Source organism: Vigna umbellata, chromosome 1 (assembly GCF_029865625.1).
Source record: "Vigna umbellata cultivar VRB3 chromosome 1, Vumbellata_1.0, whole genome shotgun sequence".
Taxonomy (NCBI): domain Eukaryota; kingdom Viridiplantae; phylum Streptophyta; class Magnoliopsida; order Fabales; family Fabaceae; genus Vigna; species Vigna umbellata.
In genome coordinates, this window is record NC_142165.1 from 43553577 (window position 1) to 43570383 (window position 16807).

General features: G+C 36.1%; 2 protein-coding genes and 1 non-coding gene across 5 annotated transcripts; 2 read left to right on the plus strand and 1 right to left on the minus strand.

Moving 5' to 3' along the window:
• The first annotated feature begins 670 nt into the window (after positions 1 to 670).
• LOC124835153 (tubulin beta-1 chain) lies at positions 671 to 2977 on the plus strand. Its single transcript, XM_088103271.1, has 3 exons — positions 671 to 1085; positions 1533 to 1802; positions 2074 to 2977. Exons 1-3 carry the CDS (start codon positions 692 to 694, stop codon positions 2748 to 2750), a joined length of 1341 nt encoding a protein of 446 aa, XP_087959397.1. The 5' UTR covers positions 671 to 691; the 3' UTR covers positions 2751 to 2977.
• A 341-nt stretch (positions 2978 to 3318) lies between these two features.
• TRNAC-GCA (transfer RNA cysteine (anticodon GCA)) lies at positions 3319 to 3390 on the plus strand. The gene has a single exon. It is a non-coding gene; the product is annotated as a tRNA-Cys (tRNA).
• A 287-nt stretch (positions 3391 to 3677) lies between these two features.
• LOC124835155 (serine/threonine-protein kinase BSK7-like) lies at positions 3678 to 16692 on the minus strand. 3 transcript variants are annotated; one of them, XM_088103273.1, is made up of 12 exons: positions 16592 to 16692; positions 16325 to 16389; positions 15803 to 15897; positions 15498 to 15721; positions 13546 to 13681; positions 13122 to 13255; positions 12482 to 12587; positions 11520 to 11605; positions 10370 to 10558; positions 6720 to 6872; positions 5517 to 5630; positions 3678 to 4420 (listed from the first exon to the last, which is right to left on the minus strand). In XM_088103273.1, the coding sequence occupies exons 3-12, from the start codon at positions 15888 to 15890 to the stop codon at positions 4178 to 4180; spliced, it is 1473 nt and encodes a 490-aa protein (XP_087959399.1). In that variant the 5' UTR covers positions 15891 to 15897; positions 16325 to 16389; positions 16592 to 16692; the 3' UTR covers positions 3678 to 4177. The 3 variants fall into 3 exon arrangements, with proteins under 3 accessions (XP_087959399.1, XP_087959398.1, XP_087959400.1); XM_088103272.1 differs by having other exon boundaries at positions 16325 to 16381; positions 16592 to 16671; XM_088103274.1 differs by having other exon boundaries at positions 16325 to 16442; positions 16592 to 16607.
• Positions 16693 to 16807: the final 115 nt, after the last annotated feature.

Sequence of the window (16807 nt, forward strand, 5' to 3'; positions counted from 1 at the left end):
AAAGAGATGGCATTTCTTCCCCCAATAACATTTATTAACATGTCTAAAAGAAATATTAAAAATCAATAACATGTTACATAAGAATAGAGATGAATGGAGGCTACAACATACTTGATCGTATTTCATGATGACAAGACTACAACAAACCTAAAAGTTCAGAGAATATGTATGTAGCAAACTGTTTGGAAAAAAAAAATACATTAATGAGTCTAAGTCCAGATAGAGAGGACAAAATTAAATATTATATATAATATCTCCTTTTAATGAAGGTCTGAGTGAGAAAGGAGGTGAGATGAGAGAGTAAAAGCATGGTAAGCAAAGAAGGAATGGAGAATTATTGGAAGTAGTAATTGACAGATGGGATATCAAGTGGTAGGAAGGAGTGATGATTCAGATATTTTGCTTAGCTAGCATGAGGCCATAATAGCACAACAATCATGCAATGCAAGTTCTTGTCCCTTTCCACGTCCAGCTCATTACACTACTTGGAGTAAGACACAGCCCCTTCCCAACAAACCCACATGAACCTATTAATTCAACTTCCATTCATTTTTATTTTCATGTTGACACTAAGAAATTCAAGTACCATTTTTATAAATCTTATCATCCCCTTTTGCCTTGTCCCTACAAAAGGACCAGCCCCTCTTCCTCTTCCCTTCTCAACTTCTGCTGCATCACTACCCTCTTCAATATGAGAGAAATCCTCCATGTTCAAGCTGGCCAATGTGGCAACCAAATCGGAGGCAAGTTTTGGGAGGTGATGTGTGATGAACATGGCATAGATGCCACTGGAAATTACATAGGGGATTCTCATCTTCAACTTGAGAGGGTTAACGTCTACTACAATGAAGCTAGTGGAGGACGCTATGTTCCTCGAGCTGTGCTTATGGACCTTGAACCGGGCACCATGGACAGCTTGCGATCCGGTCCTTATGGGAAAATTTTCAGGCCTGATAACTTTGTCTTTGGTCAAAACGGAGCTGGAAACAACTGGGCCAAGGGGCATTACACTGAGGGAGCAGAGCTTATTGATTCTGTTCTTGATGTTGTTCGTAAAGAAGCTGAGAACTGTGACTGCTTGCAGGGTACTACTTCCTTAGCTGATTCAAGTTCTTAGTAAATTGATAAATTGTATGTTCATTCCTTCATGCATGTCCTTTGTCACTGACAAACTCTAGATTCAGATCCTTGCACAATTTTCATGTTTATCATACTAGAATCACAGCTTCACCTTAGGAACATGTTTTATTACTGGGATTACAAAAGAAAATTTTAATTCTGGTTTAAAGATAGCACTAGAATCTCTTAAAATGGAAATTGTGTACTTTTACTCTGAGCGTGTTTTGATCTGTCCCACAATCAAAATCAGACTTTTAGTTGACAACGTATTCTTAAATGCAATGTTCACATTTATGAAACTCTAATTCTGATAGAAAAAAAGGGATTTCATACAAGTTTTGTACCTTTTGAAAGTGTGGATTTGTTTATGGTTTTATGTATATGAAAAATTGTTTGTTTGATGATATTGGCAGGGTTTCAAATTTGTCACTCACTGGGAGGTGGAACTGGGTCTGGAATGGGTACTTTACTGATCTCAAAGATCAGAGAAGAGTATCCAGATAGGATGATGTTGACATTCTCAGTGTTCCCTTCTCCTAAGGTCTCTGACACAGTGGTTGAACCCTACAATGCCACTCTCTCTGTTCACCAACTGGTTGAGAATGCAGATGAATGCATGGTCCTTGACAATGAAGCACTCTATGATATCTGTTTCCGAACACTAAAGCTCACAAATCCAAGTTGTAAGTGTGATCATCACCCTAATCCCACTCTTTTAACACATTTCTAATCATCATTTATTAACTCCAATAAAGTAAAATTCACCTTAATGAATAATGAAAACGCCAGAGCATGTCTTGTGTTGGAGCAGAGCACTTCAAAATTAGCAATCTCATCCTGAGATTAATTTAGATTAGCTTAAAAAAAAACATTTTCATTATCAGTGATGTTTTCTTAGCTTCTCTTCAATGCGTGTGTTTATGTTGGTGAAATGACATGAAAGAATGCATGCAGTTGGTGATCTGAACCATTTGATCTCAACAACAATGAGCGGAGTAACGTGCTGCCTCCGCTTCCCCGGCCAACTCAACTCCGACCTCCGGAAGCTGGCCGTGAACCTCATCCCCTTCCCGCGGCTCCACTTCTTCATGGTGGGTTTCGCGCCGCTAACCTCCCGCGGCTCCCAGCAGTACCGCTCCCTCACGATCCCGGAGCTGACCCAGCAGATGTGGGACGCGCGCAACATGATGTGCGCCGCCGACCCTCGGCACGGCCGCTACCTGACGGCGTCGGCGATGTTCCGTGGGAAGATGAGCACGAAGGAGGTGGACCAGCAGATGATAAACGTGCAGAACAAGAACTCGTCGTACTTCGTGGAGTGGATTCCCAACAACGTGAAGTCGAGCGTGTGCGACATTCCCCCCACCGGCCTCTCCATGTCCTCCACCTTCATGGGCAACTCCACCTCCATCCAGGAGATGTTCCGGCGCGTCTCCGATCAGTTCACCGTCATGTTCAAGAGAAAGGCTTTCTTGCATTGGTACACCGCGGAGGGCATGGACGAGATGGAGTTCACTGAGGCTGAGAGCAACATGAACGACTTGGTAGCTGAGTACCAGCAGTATCAAGACGCTGCCGCCATGGAAGAAGGAGAGGTTGACGAGGACGAAGAAGATGACCTGGCTGCATGAGAATGACATCATCTGCGAGAAACACATGTAACACTGTTTCACATGGGACTAGTCGAAAACTACGTGTGATGCCAACTATCTAATAATTTCTCTTCCTTATTCATGTAACGAAATTCATGTGTGAAGACTCTTTGTATATGGAAGGGAAGGGTGTGTTACATATTTGTATAGTTATTATGGTTTGATTATTTGCAATTTGAGGATTTTGCTTTGCTGTTTTTGTTTCTCATTGCTTTTAATTGTTCTGGGTTTTGTTTTTCTTGTTTGTTGTCAATGTTAATGCTTTCACATAGTTTTTGTTTTCTATTTTATTCTCCTCCTCACCTTTTCTATCATCTCCATGCCAATAATTGATGTGCCAGTTGTATTACACGTGGAAAAAGTCTCCTTAAGGTTTTTCAAGTTCATGCTAAATTAACATGTAAATTATTTAACACCCAAATTAATTATTATTTAAAGGGAATTTCGCATAAATTGGAATGGAACAAGAATTGTTTATTCAATATTGGTTATAAAGTAACGATACTATACTTTAATTATATTAAAAATGTGAAACATAACAACGGAAGGGTCCATAGCTCAGTGGTAGAGCATTTGACTGCAGATCAAGAGGTCACCGGTTCGAACCCGGTTGGGCCCTTTTAACTATTTTTTTGTTATGGTAAATCATATTAAAGTGATGCTGATTCCATAACAGTTAATTTTGCTGAACAAAAAATAGTTCTTTGTGCATGGCTTGAACATTCCCAAGTTTATTTAAATCTAATCACATTTTCATCCGTTTGTTAACATCCAACCCCGTATGGAAAAAGGATTAAAACCTACCTTATTCATCGTCAAACAATATCAAAAGAAGAAAAATTTGATGAGGTTTAGTAGGTAAAAAACCAAGATAAAGAGGCAAGGAGATGATTGTAGAAAAGAAAATAATATTAAAAGAATTTATTAGATGCAAAATCAATATCAATATAACATACAAAAACAACATATTTCATGTTGACACGGTAGCCATAACCAATTGTTCTGTACATTAAATTACAAGCACACCAACAACATCTGCTGTTTACTCAACAAATGCTGACATACAGTGACAGGTGATCCTTACCTTTACAAACACAACTCTCTCCCAAAAGTTCCTCAAATTCTTCCCATCATCATCTTTATACTGACATAGCTGACTAAACAACAAAAAGAGAACCCTAATGCAAATAGATAGTGTATATCTCTGGTGACTCTAGTCTGTGCAAAAGAATGCTTCTAGGCAACCAATGAACCAGTGATGCACAAGTATAATAAACCACTCTATTCCATGCAATACAATTTGTCCGATTAGGAACTGGGGGGCCCTGTAACATTGAGAAACCAGCACTTGTTCTATGCAAGTTATCTTCACGAACAAGAAAGCAAGGTTTGGCCAAAGAACTCCATTAATTTGTGCTCCTTTTACTTTCAAGAGAGGAACCTTCTTTAAGTGCCATTTGGGCATCATTCTCCTTGCCCATTGCTAAAAGTGCAACAGCTTGTAAATAAAACGCAATATACCAAACGGGTGATATTACTTGGGCTTGCATTGCATCATTAAGTGCTTCATCAGCCATGTTGCTCATAAGATAACATAAACTACGACGTGCATAAACCGTTGGAGAAACCATTGTTCCAACATCAATGAACTGCATTACACAACAAATCTATCAGTGCCACATCATAACATAACTGCTCCAACATATATAATCAATATAGGCTATTAATAAACAGAAGTAGTCATTCACATTATGTCTTTATTTTGTGTATGAATCAGATCTAGTCTTGCAAGATTGAAAAATGTACTTTATAACATTCCAATATTTGAATTGTATCACTTTCTATCCTAGTTCAGAAAGGAAAATTATAGTTTCATATAATGAATTTAACATTTCAAACTGATTTCATCCTCTTATAACGCCCGCCAAGTCAGAAAGGGACACCGAGTGATTTCATACAGCTTAATTTCCCTTTTGATTCCTCTACTTTCTCTATCTTGCAAAGTTCAACACCAATTCTTTTGGCTTAATTTATCTCTCCAGTACCAATTGTACAATTTTGGTTCATATGTTAGCTTAACACTCAATGTTTAACAAAAATGGTGACATGACACTCTAATGCCATGGCACATTAGCACAATAATCATGTTGACGTGACTCTGCACTGTACTGCTACATTATTATTTTTGTTAAATATCGGGTGTTAAGCTGGATAATCCAACACACTCTTTATTAAAATCAGCATAATTACAGTCAATTCATTGATATGATCCGTTAAACTCACGGATTCCCGTGGACTTCAAACTGCAACATTTTAGACAGAAAAGCTACATAACTAACCAAGAATTGAAGAAAAAGGAATTTGATTTAATTTGATGGATTTTATTCTATAAATTCTAATTTGGTCAATTTTATTTGGATATATTTTGTCTAAACAAAACAAAGTAAAAATAAATAAATTTCTTTTAAATTAATAGATTTTTCAGTTTTTGGAATAATTATTTGGACCCAAGACAGGTCTGTTTATCCACAGGCTTTTACGGACTAGACTAAACCTAAAAAAAAAAAAACATTTGTTTTGACCTAACTTATCCATCCCTAAAAATAACTCAACTAAAATATAGGGGATCAAATTAACAAAAATAATATAGAGGAGCAAAATTCATGAAATTGAGAAACCAGGACGACACCAAAAGTGAAACTAAGTTTACTCTTCAATATAACCAAGAGCCAAGAAATTATTAACCTGCGTATAGCCATCAATTGCCGTTTTAAAATCCTTATGCCGAAAAGCAGCATCCCCTTTCTTCTTTGAGTCCAACGTTTCCTGCATCTGGTTCGTCCACATTTGGAATGAAAGCTGCTTGATAGAAATCAGTGGACAACAAAATCAGTCAACCAGCACGGAAAAACAAGTTAATACAATAGAAAACAAGTCAAGATTAGACCAACATGTTTTAACTAAGTGTGCAAACAAAAAAATGAAGTTCATAAGTGAAAAACTCAATGTAGCACTAAGTCTTCTTATGTTGTCTTCCATTTCCCACTAAGTATAAAATATGACAGACCAAGTACAGCATAAAATATTCCCTTCCCTTTCCCACTAAAGATTAAACTACAAAAGTGTCAAACAAAGGACCCAACAAATTACGAAGACCAACAATGAATTATGTCAGAGTCGACCATAAAACAAACAACAATAAAAGCCTTGTCTCACTGAGGTTGGCACATGGATTGCAAGACACCATTGGATTCAATTAAAGAAAAATACTCAAAGTGATTGGGCTGATTTGTTTGTTTATTTAAAAAAAATGCTTTTATAATAATAAGCAGTTATGATTCTTTTTATGTTTTGTCTAATATGCTTAGTTTAAAAATAATATGCTTAGTTCAATAAGCAAATCTTATCTGTTTCTTAAATAAGTGATTTTAAAAAAAAAAAAACATATTTGAAAAAATTTAATTTAAATTTAAACAAACTAATCCATTATTCACCACAAGGTTAACAATTTCTGCTAACGTCCTTCTTAGGTTCCTTACCCTTTTTACACGGTTCAAAACCATGCATTGTATGTTCCATGTAGCTGCTAACAGTAATCTTCCTCACACAAACTTCTTAACCAAGTTTGTCACATTCTCCAATCTATGACACATTAATATCTCCTCATATATTATAATCTGGAATAACATCCTTTCTTGTGCAGCCACACATTCATTTTAACCTTCTCATTTTTGCTACATTCACATTTTTTTCGTTTCTTTAAAGCCAAACATTCAACACCATTAATTATAACTGGATATATAGTAATTTGATAAAACATTCTTTTTGAGCTTGGCAGTTACTTTGTGATCACGACTAATCATTGATACTTCACAATAAAAACACAGTTCAATGAAAATGAATAATAAACCAATGGCTCAGGTTCTACAGTTTAGATATCAAACAAACCTCAGTTGCTGCACCCTCATCGTCTTTATACCCCATTTTCTCCATCACCTCATGCAGGGCAGTAAGATCCATTCGTAGACAAGCTTCTCCTAGAGGTGTAAGGGGAAAAGTAGCTGCACCATCTGGTATACCCATCAGTACATGAGAAGAAGCCTACAAAAGAAAAAACATCGATTATCAATTCCAACAATAAAAAAATATGGTCCAAGTGTCTTATGATTCTATTAAAATATCATGACTAACCAATTCATTGTTATTTTCTTTTTTTTACATTCCTTTGACCAATTCTCAACAAAGAAATTAGAAAGTTAAATATCCTAAAATTTATTTATCTATTTACAACATATAAAATTTGAAGCCCTAAGTGTCATAATTACATCTGTGACTCTGCTCCGTTCGATTGTTACATCAATGATGTTTTAAATTCTCCATTCCTTTGTTGAGACATCCATCTCTATTTAATTCTCACATCAGCAATTTGCTTGGTTCCACATCCATCTTTATGTTACTTAAAACATGCTAGTATCTACACCGGTAATGTATGATCATTTTTTCTTCATGGCTGATTTGTGCTTTTGAGTTCCACACCCATCAACAATTAGATTTAGAAGCTCATGGCACCTATACAACATGCAACGTTCGACCCTAGTTATTAAATTAAAAAGGGATTAAGGAGTACTATTAGTTGCATATTATTTGGTTATTGCACTACCAACTTTTCATGTTACTGGAACTGGAGTTTTACACTGACACTCCTTTTTATACACTCTATTCAGAATCGCGTCCAGGATGACCTGGAGGTTATGGGTCATTCATTTAGGGGCATACAGAGAGGACTTGTCGTCATTCTCTCTCGTATGGTTTGTACAGAAGCATAGGTCTTGTTAGAATAACTACTGTTATATATTATCATTAACGCTTGTCTGCTAGACCATTAATGAGTCGTACCTAGTTCTGTACCTAGAGGTCTAGTGCAGACTCTTGATGTTCTATGTACTCTTGTGTTTTCAATATATATAGAAGATAATGAGAGGGATCTGTTAAGCCCTCAAGAATATATTTTATCAGTTTTAATCTCAAGTTGGTATCAAAGCAGGTTCATCCTGCTCTGGTTTCTGTCCTGGGTTGTCCACCAGCATTGTCATTGTTGTTCGCATATGTCCGGTGCCCTTTGCCGTTGTCCGCGGTTGTCTTGTCACTATCTGCAGCTGTCAACTGCAGTTTGAAGCTCTTCAACTTGGTTCTTTGCCATCTCGCATCTATCCGCCGCTGTTCGCCGTCACTGTTCCGTCCTGCGACCGCTGGAACTGGTTCGTCTCTTCACGCGACGACCACCCTCACCGGTGCCGGAGTCTGATTCTCCTCCACGCTCCGCCACGCGCAGCTTCTTTGTGCACTACGAACAGGCGCGTACTGTTCACGCGCCGCCCTCTGCCCGTCGGAAAGTCACCGTGACACCTCCATAGCTGTCGCCTGAGCCTCCTCTCTCTGTTCTGACCCTCAAAACCTTACTTCAGTGAAGTCCAGAAGCTCCCCTTGAAGAAAACTCTAAGAAACCCTCTAGGGTTTTCTGGTTCCTCATTGTCGCGCTTTTCCTTCTCCTATTTTTATCAAGAATGGCGTCTGGAAGTGTTCTTTCTTTCTCTGGAAGTCCCTCAATTACTTCCGAAAAGCTAAACGGAAAGAATTACCTGTCTTGGTCTGCTGCCGTGGAAATGTGGTTCCTCAGTAAAGGACATTATGACCACCTTGAGCAGGATGGAAGCCAAGTACCTTCTGAAAAAGCTGAACAATGGAAACAAGCAGATTTCCAATTGTGTGCCCTATTGTGGCAATCTCTGGAACCCCGACTTTTGATATCTCTTAGAGCCTTCAAAACGTGTCACTCTTTTTGGAAGAAAGCTCAAAGCATTTATGCTAATGATATTCAACGTCTCTATGAAGTTTTAAATTGTCACATCAATGATGTTTTAAATTCTCCATTCCTTTGTTGAGACATCCATCTCTATTTAATTCTCACATCAGCAATTTGCTTGGTTCCACATCCATCTTTATGTTACTTAAAACATGCTAGTATCTACACCGGCAATGTATGATCATTTTTCCTTCATGGCTGATTTGTGCTTTCGAGTTCCACATCCATCAACAATTAGATTTAGAAGCTCAACACCCATCAACAATTAGATTTAGAAGCTCATGGCACCTATACAACATGCAACGTTCGACCCTAGTTATTAAATTAAAAAGGGATTAAAGGAGTACTATTAGTTGCATATTATTTGGTTATTGCACTACCAAATTTTCATGTTACTGGAACTGGAGTTTTACACTGACACTCATTTTTATACACTCTATTCAGAATCGCGTCCAAGATGACCTGGAGGTTATGGGTCATTCATTTAGGGCATACAGAGAGGTCTTGGCATCATTCTCTCTCGTATGGTTTGTACAGAAGCATAGGTCTAAATGGTCACAGAATATTTGATTGATATCATTAAAGTTGTTAATTGTCCTACAGCCACAATAATTCGTACAGAAGCACTTCCTATGTTTTCCATTTTCAGATTTAAAATGGCAGGATAAGCTTGAATTTTAGGGTGGGTTGTACTGCTAGTTCAGAAGGGAAAATAAATTAGGGACAGTTAGCCATGTGGGATTACTTAGATACAGGGGATGAAGTACAAAGTAGGGGAGAATAAGGATGGAGGGGCATTTGAATTGTATAGATTCAGATTCAGGTATTAGCTCCATTATAGGAAGGGGAAACCCTTTGTGAAAGGGAGATTCTTGGAAAAGAAACCTCAGTTGTTCTGTTATTTTCAATCAAGAGATAAGATAAACTTCTTTATCTATTTTCTATTCTGGGTTTTTTGCATCGTTCCATAGCCTTTTTTCCATAGTTATGTTGTGGAATATCAACTCGAAGAGTTACAGAAAGGTAGGATATTGAACAAAGAAGAATCCCGAACTCGATTTTATTACAGAAAGAAGATGCATGAAGAGTTTGAATGAAATCAATAGTCAAAAAGGAGTTATTTACAACAGTAGCCGTTATTTTCTTGTATAACTGCTGAAAAACTAACTCCCTCCCACGTGGCACCCCAACTAACTACAAATAAACAGCACCCCAACAAACAACTAACAAACAATTTCATAGGAACTTCTAAATTAAGGACTTGGAATTTATCTCTTCTGAGATTTATAGTTAAGACGTTTTCCATTTTCTCATTTAAAATTATTATATTGATCACTATAAATCTTTTATGAGGAATACTTCAATGTGTTTTTCATTGAATTCCTGAATCTTACGAATCAGTAAGATTTACAATTCATAGTTCAACAATTAGGTTTATGTCCAGAATTTGGTCGGAATATTATTACTAAGACAGATATGGCTTGCAAAATATAAATCAGTCTCCAAGGTTATTTTAACTGGTATATATCAACTACATGTTACCCTTTTATATGAACCTTTATATAATAATATTTAGCAGAGAAAGTAAGAAACATCAGTCAAAAAGCAAATTAAAATCCTAGAAAAACCACTCTTCAAGCATTATGCTATAGTTTATCTTCATTTAAAATTATTAAGTCCAGCTATCCTTGTGCTCATACAGTAAATTATTCTGCCCACTTCCAAAACAGCTAACCTCAGAATCCTTCTGTAGAGGTATTAGAGCAGCAACCAGTGACTTTGGATTAGGACGCTCTCGTGGTTCAGATTGCAAACATAGTGAGGCCAGACGCACTAATTCAGTCCCATCATCATTTGTAAGCTCCCCTTCTAAGCAAGAGTCTGATAGCATCTGAAGGTTCTTGTCTCTAATTAGGTCAAGGGCCTGCAAAAATTATGAACGTAAGTGTGTATGCTTTGAAGGAGATTATTTTGGGGATTTTTTTTTTCCAAAAAGTTGACAAGTAGTAAATTTTTCTTCAAAATAAGTCAAACTTAAAACACGCTAAATGCTAGATGCACAACAAAATTTAAATAAAAATCAATACAGAAGCTTAGCGCTTAAGAAAATAAAAACTACCATTCACAGGCACAGGAACCCTTTGTTTGTCCAAAAAAATAGATAAGTTAAAATTCTCAAACAGGGCACTTCTTACTTGATTTTATAGCTTAGGTAGAATAAATCAACTAAATGAAAAGGCTCAAAAAGAGAAAGAAGATAGACAACATTAGGGAACAGAGCATACTTGGAAGCACAAATTCAGTTTCCTGATGATTTGAAAAATTGTTTAGTGCCCTACATTTGAAAATTGTTCAGTCCCATGATCATCGAAAAATTGTAGAGTCCCTAGATCATTTGAAATATGATCAGTTACCTGATCCTTTGAAAACTGTCTAGTCACCAGATCATTTGAAAATTTCCCTTATAAACAAGAGTCAGATAGCATCTCGGGGTTCCTGATTCTAACCAGGTCGCAAATACTATGAAAGGAAGTGTATGTTTTGGAAGTGATTATCTTGAGATTTATTTTTTCAGAAATTTTCAAAAAGTTTACAATAATAGGTTATTAAACACTTTAAATGTTAGATGCACAACAAAATCTAAATCTAAATCAATACAAAATCATTAGTCCTTGTCCAAAGAAAAACCACCATATTCTATCACAAGAGCCTCAAGTTAGTCCAAAAAAATGTGCAATTCAAAAATCTCAACGGAGTACTTAATTTTAGCTAGAACAAGGAGAAGAAAATAATGATCAAAAGAAAGATAAATTAAGAAGATGGACAACACTATAGGACAGGCCACAGTAAGTATGGTTAACTTTGAATCAAGTAAAGAAACTTACATGGCTTGGAGGAATATGTTTTCCACTGAGAAGGTCAAGCAAAAGTGTGCCAAAGCTATAAGTTACACTCTCTGGAGTGACTCTGCCTGCAAGACCAGGGAATAGGAGGGTAAACACAATGCCATTATATACTTATATTTATTACTTAAGAATATATGATATGAAATGAATATAATAATTAAACCATCATCACATCATATGAAAAAAATTGTTTTTATATTTGGGGGAGATGAGATTATATAATCCACTCAAGGCAAATTCACAGATCAAAATAAAGAAAAAACTCAGGGCACACTAAAGTTTGAAATATATCACAATAAAAACAACTATATCAACATGTTAATTAGCCATGACACTAATAATCCCCCAAATTTGCTCAAATATCACCCACGACAATATGAAGATGAATGTCCACAGAAATAAGTCAGTAATTGGATTAAAAGTTTATGAAGAGAAGCATGAAAGTATAAAATTGATCTAAAAACAAAATTTGCAGAAGAGCCGGTATGACTAGATAGTTTCACATTCTTGACCAATGAATTCTTCTTGACAGAGAATAAGAAAACACTAATGATAATGACAGTAGTCCAGGTCCAGGAGTAAAATTGCCATAGGTATCATCTGATAACATTTCAGCTCCATGGATATCATCACATTAGGTACTAATTACTTGAGCTCCAAGAGAGAAACTACTTTTACACAACATATGAACACTTTCCATAAAAATTGAACAGACAAGTAGGTTTTGGTTCAAGTAGAACAGCCAAAGAAAGGTGAAAGTAATGACAACTGAAACTCAATTATCATATCTGAAACAACTGTGATGAAAGAAGAAATGCCAATTATCATAACTAAAAAGTCTTAATAAGAATGGTACTAAAGTTATATCTCCAAGTACAGACAGAGAATATCAAGTAACAATCATTTTGTGATGAAAAATATTATCTTGTTTGATATGGTACCTGTCCTGAGATATTCAGGTGGAGTAAACGCCAAATTCGTACTATAACTTTTTCCATCTCGACTATTTTTCATCAAACCAAAGCATGAAAGTCTAGGATTGTAGTCCTGAATAACAAGTGGGGAAAGAAAAAGATAGTCAACATTTACTCTTCAGGCTAAGAACACAAATCATTCCATTTAATTGCCCTTTAATAATGTAAATAGGAACTTACTATCCACCCAGTCTTTACCCTCTGAGACAATGAAGAATTGAACAAAGATCAACTCTATAAGGTTCTAATAAACTTATGATATTATTTCAAATTCTTCAAAAACAACATATTTATATATTTACCGCATTCCAATGTTTTTTTTTCAATTATTTTGAAATAATATTCAGGAGTGTGAAATATAAATTTTTTAAAACAAGAACAAAATAAGTATTAATTTTCTGCTTGTTAAGGGGAATGAATTGTCAGTATTAAATGACGTTGATTAACTTCTAATGTATAGAATATCGTTTTATCAACTGTGATAAAGCTTTCCAGGATTACACCATATTCTGTGCTGGATAGCACTTCCTGAGGATGAAGACAGTTAACATACTGCATGTTCTGAGGACCAAAAAGGTCATGTCACAGATGAAGGAAATAAACTTACATCATCATAAAGAACTCTGTAGGCATTTAGATCATGATATAGTGCACGTCCTTTGCTGGTACAGTACTCCAGAGCTTGGGCAAGGAACAATGCAACTCTCATTCGCATTGCCCATCGCATGGGCTGATTTTCCCCTAAAAAGTTGAGTAAAATGTTGCTAAGAAAGCATCACCAAACCATAAAGAGGATGCGAGCATGAAGTAATGGCAACAAAAAAACACAGCTACAGTTCACCAGGAAGAATTGAACAAATAAAAGAGTTATGGCAATGAATTGCCTTCCTGGCAAACAGATTTTAAAGAATCATGACAAGGGGGCATTCTTAATTCCACCAGGTTGCTTTCAGCCAATGGCTTGATGAGAGTTTTATTTAGAGCCCAAACAAGTGAATGGAAAAAATATTAGTTGTCAACTATGCACTTACAATGGAATAAATGTTTTGCCAAAGTATCATTGGGCATATATTCTGCAACGAGTAACCTCTCGTCACCTTCACAGCAACAACCAAGCAGATTTACCAGTCGTTGGTTCCTCAGCTGACCAACAGCCCTGGCCTCCTCCTGAAGTGGGAAAAGAAGGTTCTTTAATGAGCTGATAATGAATACTAAATAACATGCTTAAGTGAACAAAGAAAACCACATCTAATCAGATGCAAAAGAATTTGTGAAAACAGTGGATAATTTTCAACTGGTATTACAAGTAGAAAGGATGAAATATGAAAATGCTGAACTGCAAGAAAAAGCATTCCGTTTCACAGCAAATAAACCAAAGCACACTTAAGCTGGACTACCTTACATTTGTTTATCTAACACAAAAAAATGCAAAAGAAAAAAAAACAGTAGCACTTACAAAACTAACCAATGATTCCACTGAACAGGTGACCCTGATAGGACCTATGTGTCCTCAATGGGACAAGAATGAGGTAAAACCAAAAAAAATAAATAAATAGATGACAAATGTGCACGACCCAGAGTAATGACGAATTCAGCAGTTAAAAGTGGAAAAAAGAAGAAGGATAAACCAAACAGATTGCAGCATTATTAAAATGTAAAAGCACACAAGAAAACTTTAACGTGCACTTAAAATAACAAATCTAGAAGGACATGCCTGCTCATCATGGACATCTAACCAGGTTGACTAATTGAAACCTTTTGAAGCACAACATTTAAACAATTTAAAACACTTAAACTGGACCTATTATATTTATTCATCCTATATAACGAAATGATAAGCTGATAAAATCTTTGTCTGCGGTAGGAAAACAGTGAGGTAAAAACAGACATAACAATTGATTTAGCCATTATAAATGACAAAAGTTCTGTAAATCCAACTTGAGAATCACAACTCTATAAACATCTACAGTGTTGGAACCATGTTAACTGAAGTTAATGCAAGAAAACAACATCAAACACACGCATAAAACAAATTATTATGAAAGTGAAATTTAAGTCTAACTCAACATCACAAAACTAGTTTGGTAAGATAAGGTTTTCACCCATCAATATATTATAATTTGGTCATATTTCTAAACAATGTGAGATTTCAAACATATTCCCCCAAGCAAAGGACATCGAACATTCCAACCAAAAACATCAAGCATGGGAATACAGGGGAGCCCACCAACAGGTGGCAAGATAAGTCCAACAAATCTCACTATAATAAGCTTTGGTTAGCTTTAATAGCATCCGATGAAATTGAACTTTAAATCTACCTTAATCTCACAAAATTAGCTTGATAAGGTGAAATTTGAACTCTTTTGTATATTATAATTTCACCATATCTCTAAATCTCACAAAATTAGCTTGATAAGGTGAGATTTGAACTCTTTTGTATACTTCAATTTCACCATATCTCTAAATGTGACATCAATTAAAGATATGGCCAAATTATATAATATAGATGGATAAAAACCTCACCTTATAAAACCAATTTTGTATTAAGTTAGGCTTAAATTTCACTTTCTTAAGATAGTATAAGAGTCATTAAGAGTCTATCCTAATATATCATTGACGTGGGAGTGTATTAGAGATCCTACGTCAGCCAAATTTATGGTCAAATTATATTATATAGGTAAGTCCAAATTTCACCTTGATAAACCTATTTTGTGAAATTGATTTAGACTTATTTCACTAATTAGTCATCCCCCTAATTCCCATAGCATATAGGAACTCTGTCCGGCGGAGGAAAAGAGCAGACAAAAACCAACAAAAAGAAATTAATAGAGACATGCGCAAGAAACAACAATTGATTCAGTTGTTAAAAATAACAAAAGTTTGGTAAAACCAACAAGATAATTGCATCACTATAAAAAGCATAAACATACAAAAAAGTTAGTACTTATAATGAACATGTAAAGTAACAATGATGCGTGCTTACCAAAAATGGCTGCGCTTCAGGCCAAGCATTTCTGTTGAACCGTTTGACTGCAATTCGCATTTGATTATCAAGTCTCCCTTTATAGACCACATTTGGAGCTTTTTCTCCATGCTCAGAAACTATATTTTCAACAGCAAATCCTGATGTAGCCCTCCTAAGCTGATCAATGGTGAATTCATGAAACCGTGGCAACTCAATGCCCTCAACAGCATTGTCTTCGTTTTCTGAACATCAAATATAAACACAGAAACAGCAATTACTCTCAGAGCATTAAGAACAGAAACTAGGCACATCCAAACACTTACCACCGTCAACCTGATCCTCAGGAGCCGGATGACCATCCTCCTCTGTACCCATGCAGCATGCTGTGTACTTAGAAAAGTCACAACCCATCCCAACCCTGTAACTCAGAGGAAAATTCCAGTTAGACCACAAACTTTCCAATTACCCAAAAGCCCCTTTTAGCTTAAAACCGTATTAAGCTCCCAACCTAACACCATCTTCAACTGCATACCATATCACTCATAGGATTACGTTGGAACAAGTTCGGTAGGCCTTCACTTACCAAAATTGAATCTCTTTATTTTCAACACTCAAAAAACCCTTTTAAATTAAGAGAACAAAAACCCCCCCACAACAAGCAGTTTCTGTACGGAGCTCGTCACAAATTCACAATTGAATGTCACCTGGGACCATGCTTAGCTCGGTTGGGAGAACCCAATAACAGTTAAGAGTGAAAAAAGGACAGAAACTACCCAATAAGGAAATTATCAAAAAACAAGCATTACAATAACGCATATCCAGCATATGCGGCTAAAAAAACAAACCTTTCTGTCAGCAGCAAATCAGAGCAGTCCTGGTCAATCAACTTTAACGGTGCCTCCCTGAATTTCTAACGAAAAGCAATCAAATCAGCCAAAAGACGAGCTCCAAAACATTTATTTGCTAGAAAAAACTAAAAATGCATTAGAAGAAGACGAAATTGAAGCAGCAAGCAATGAAGCAAAGAATTTCTTTAAGCAAAATCAGAGATCAGAAAGAAACACGAAGAGGAATTGACTAAGAAAAAGCGATAAGAAGCATTGACGAAGCACCTCAGCAAGCGCAGGGATTCCAAACAGTCAAAACTATGAAAGACAGGGAAAGTGAAAGGACTTTGGTTGCTAGTTCTCATCTTTCACACCTTATATATGTATATACTGTGTTTTAATATTATTTGTATTCTCTATAATAAATACCTTCGTTAATAAGGGAATAAAAAAGGTTAAGTCAAAACTCAACTTCGTCAATCAAACTTAGGAGTCACCAAC

Coding starts and splice junctions, on each gene's coding strand:
- LOC124835155 (XM_088103272.1), bottom strand. CDS start 16,671: ATGAGAACTAGCAACCAAAGTCCTTTCACTTTCCCTGTCTTTCATAGT. Junction 15,898..16,324: donor GATTTGCTGCTGACAGAAAG/GTTTGTTTTTTT, acceptor TCTGAGTTACAG/GGTTGGGATGGGTTGTGACT. Junction 11,606..12,481: donor ACCTGAATATCTCAGGACAG/GTACCATATCAA, acceptor CTGGTCTTGCAG/GCAGAGTCACTCCAGAGAGT.
- LOC124835153 (XM_088103271.1), top strand. CDS start 692: ATGAGAGAAATCCTCCATGTTCAAGCTGGCCAATGTGGCAACCAAATC. Junction 1,086..1,532: donor GAACTGTGACTGCTTGCAGG/GTACTACTTCCT, acceptor TGATATTGGCAG/GGTTTCAAATTTGTCACTCA. Junction 1,803..2,073: donor AAAGCTCACAAATCCAAGTT/GTAAGTGTGATC, acceptor GAATGCATGCAG/TTGGTGATCTGAACCATTTG.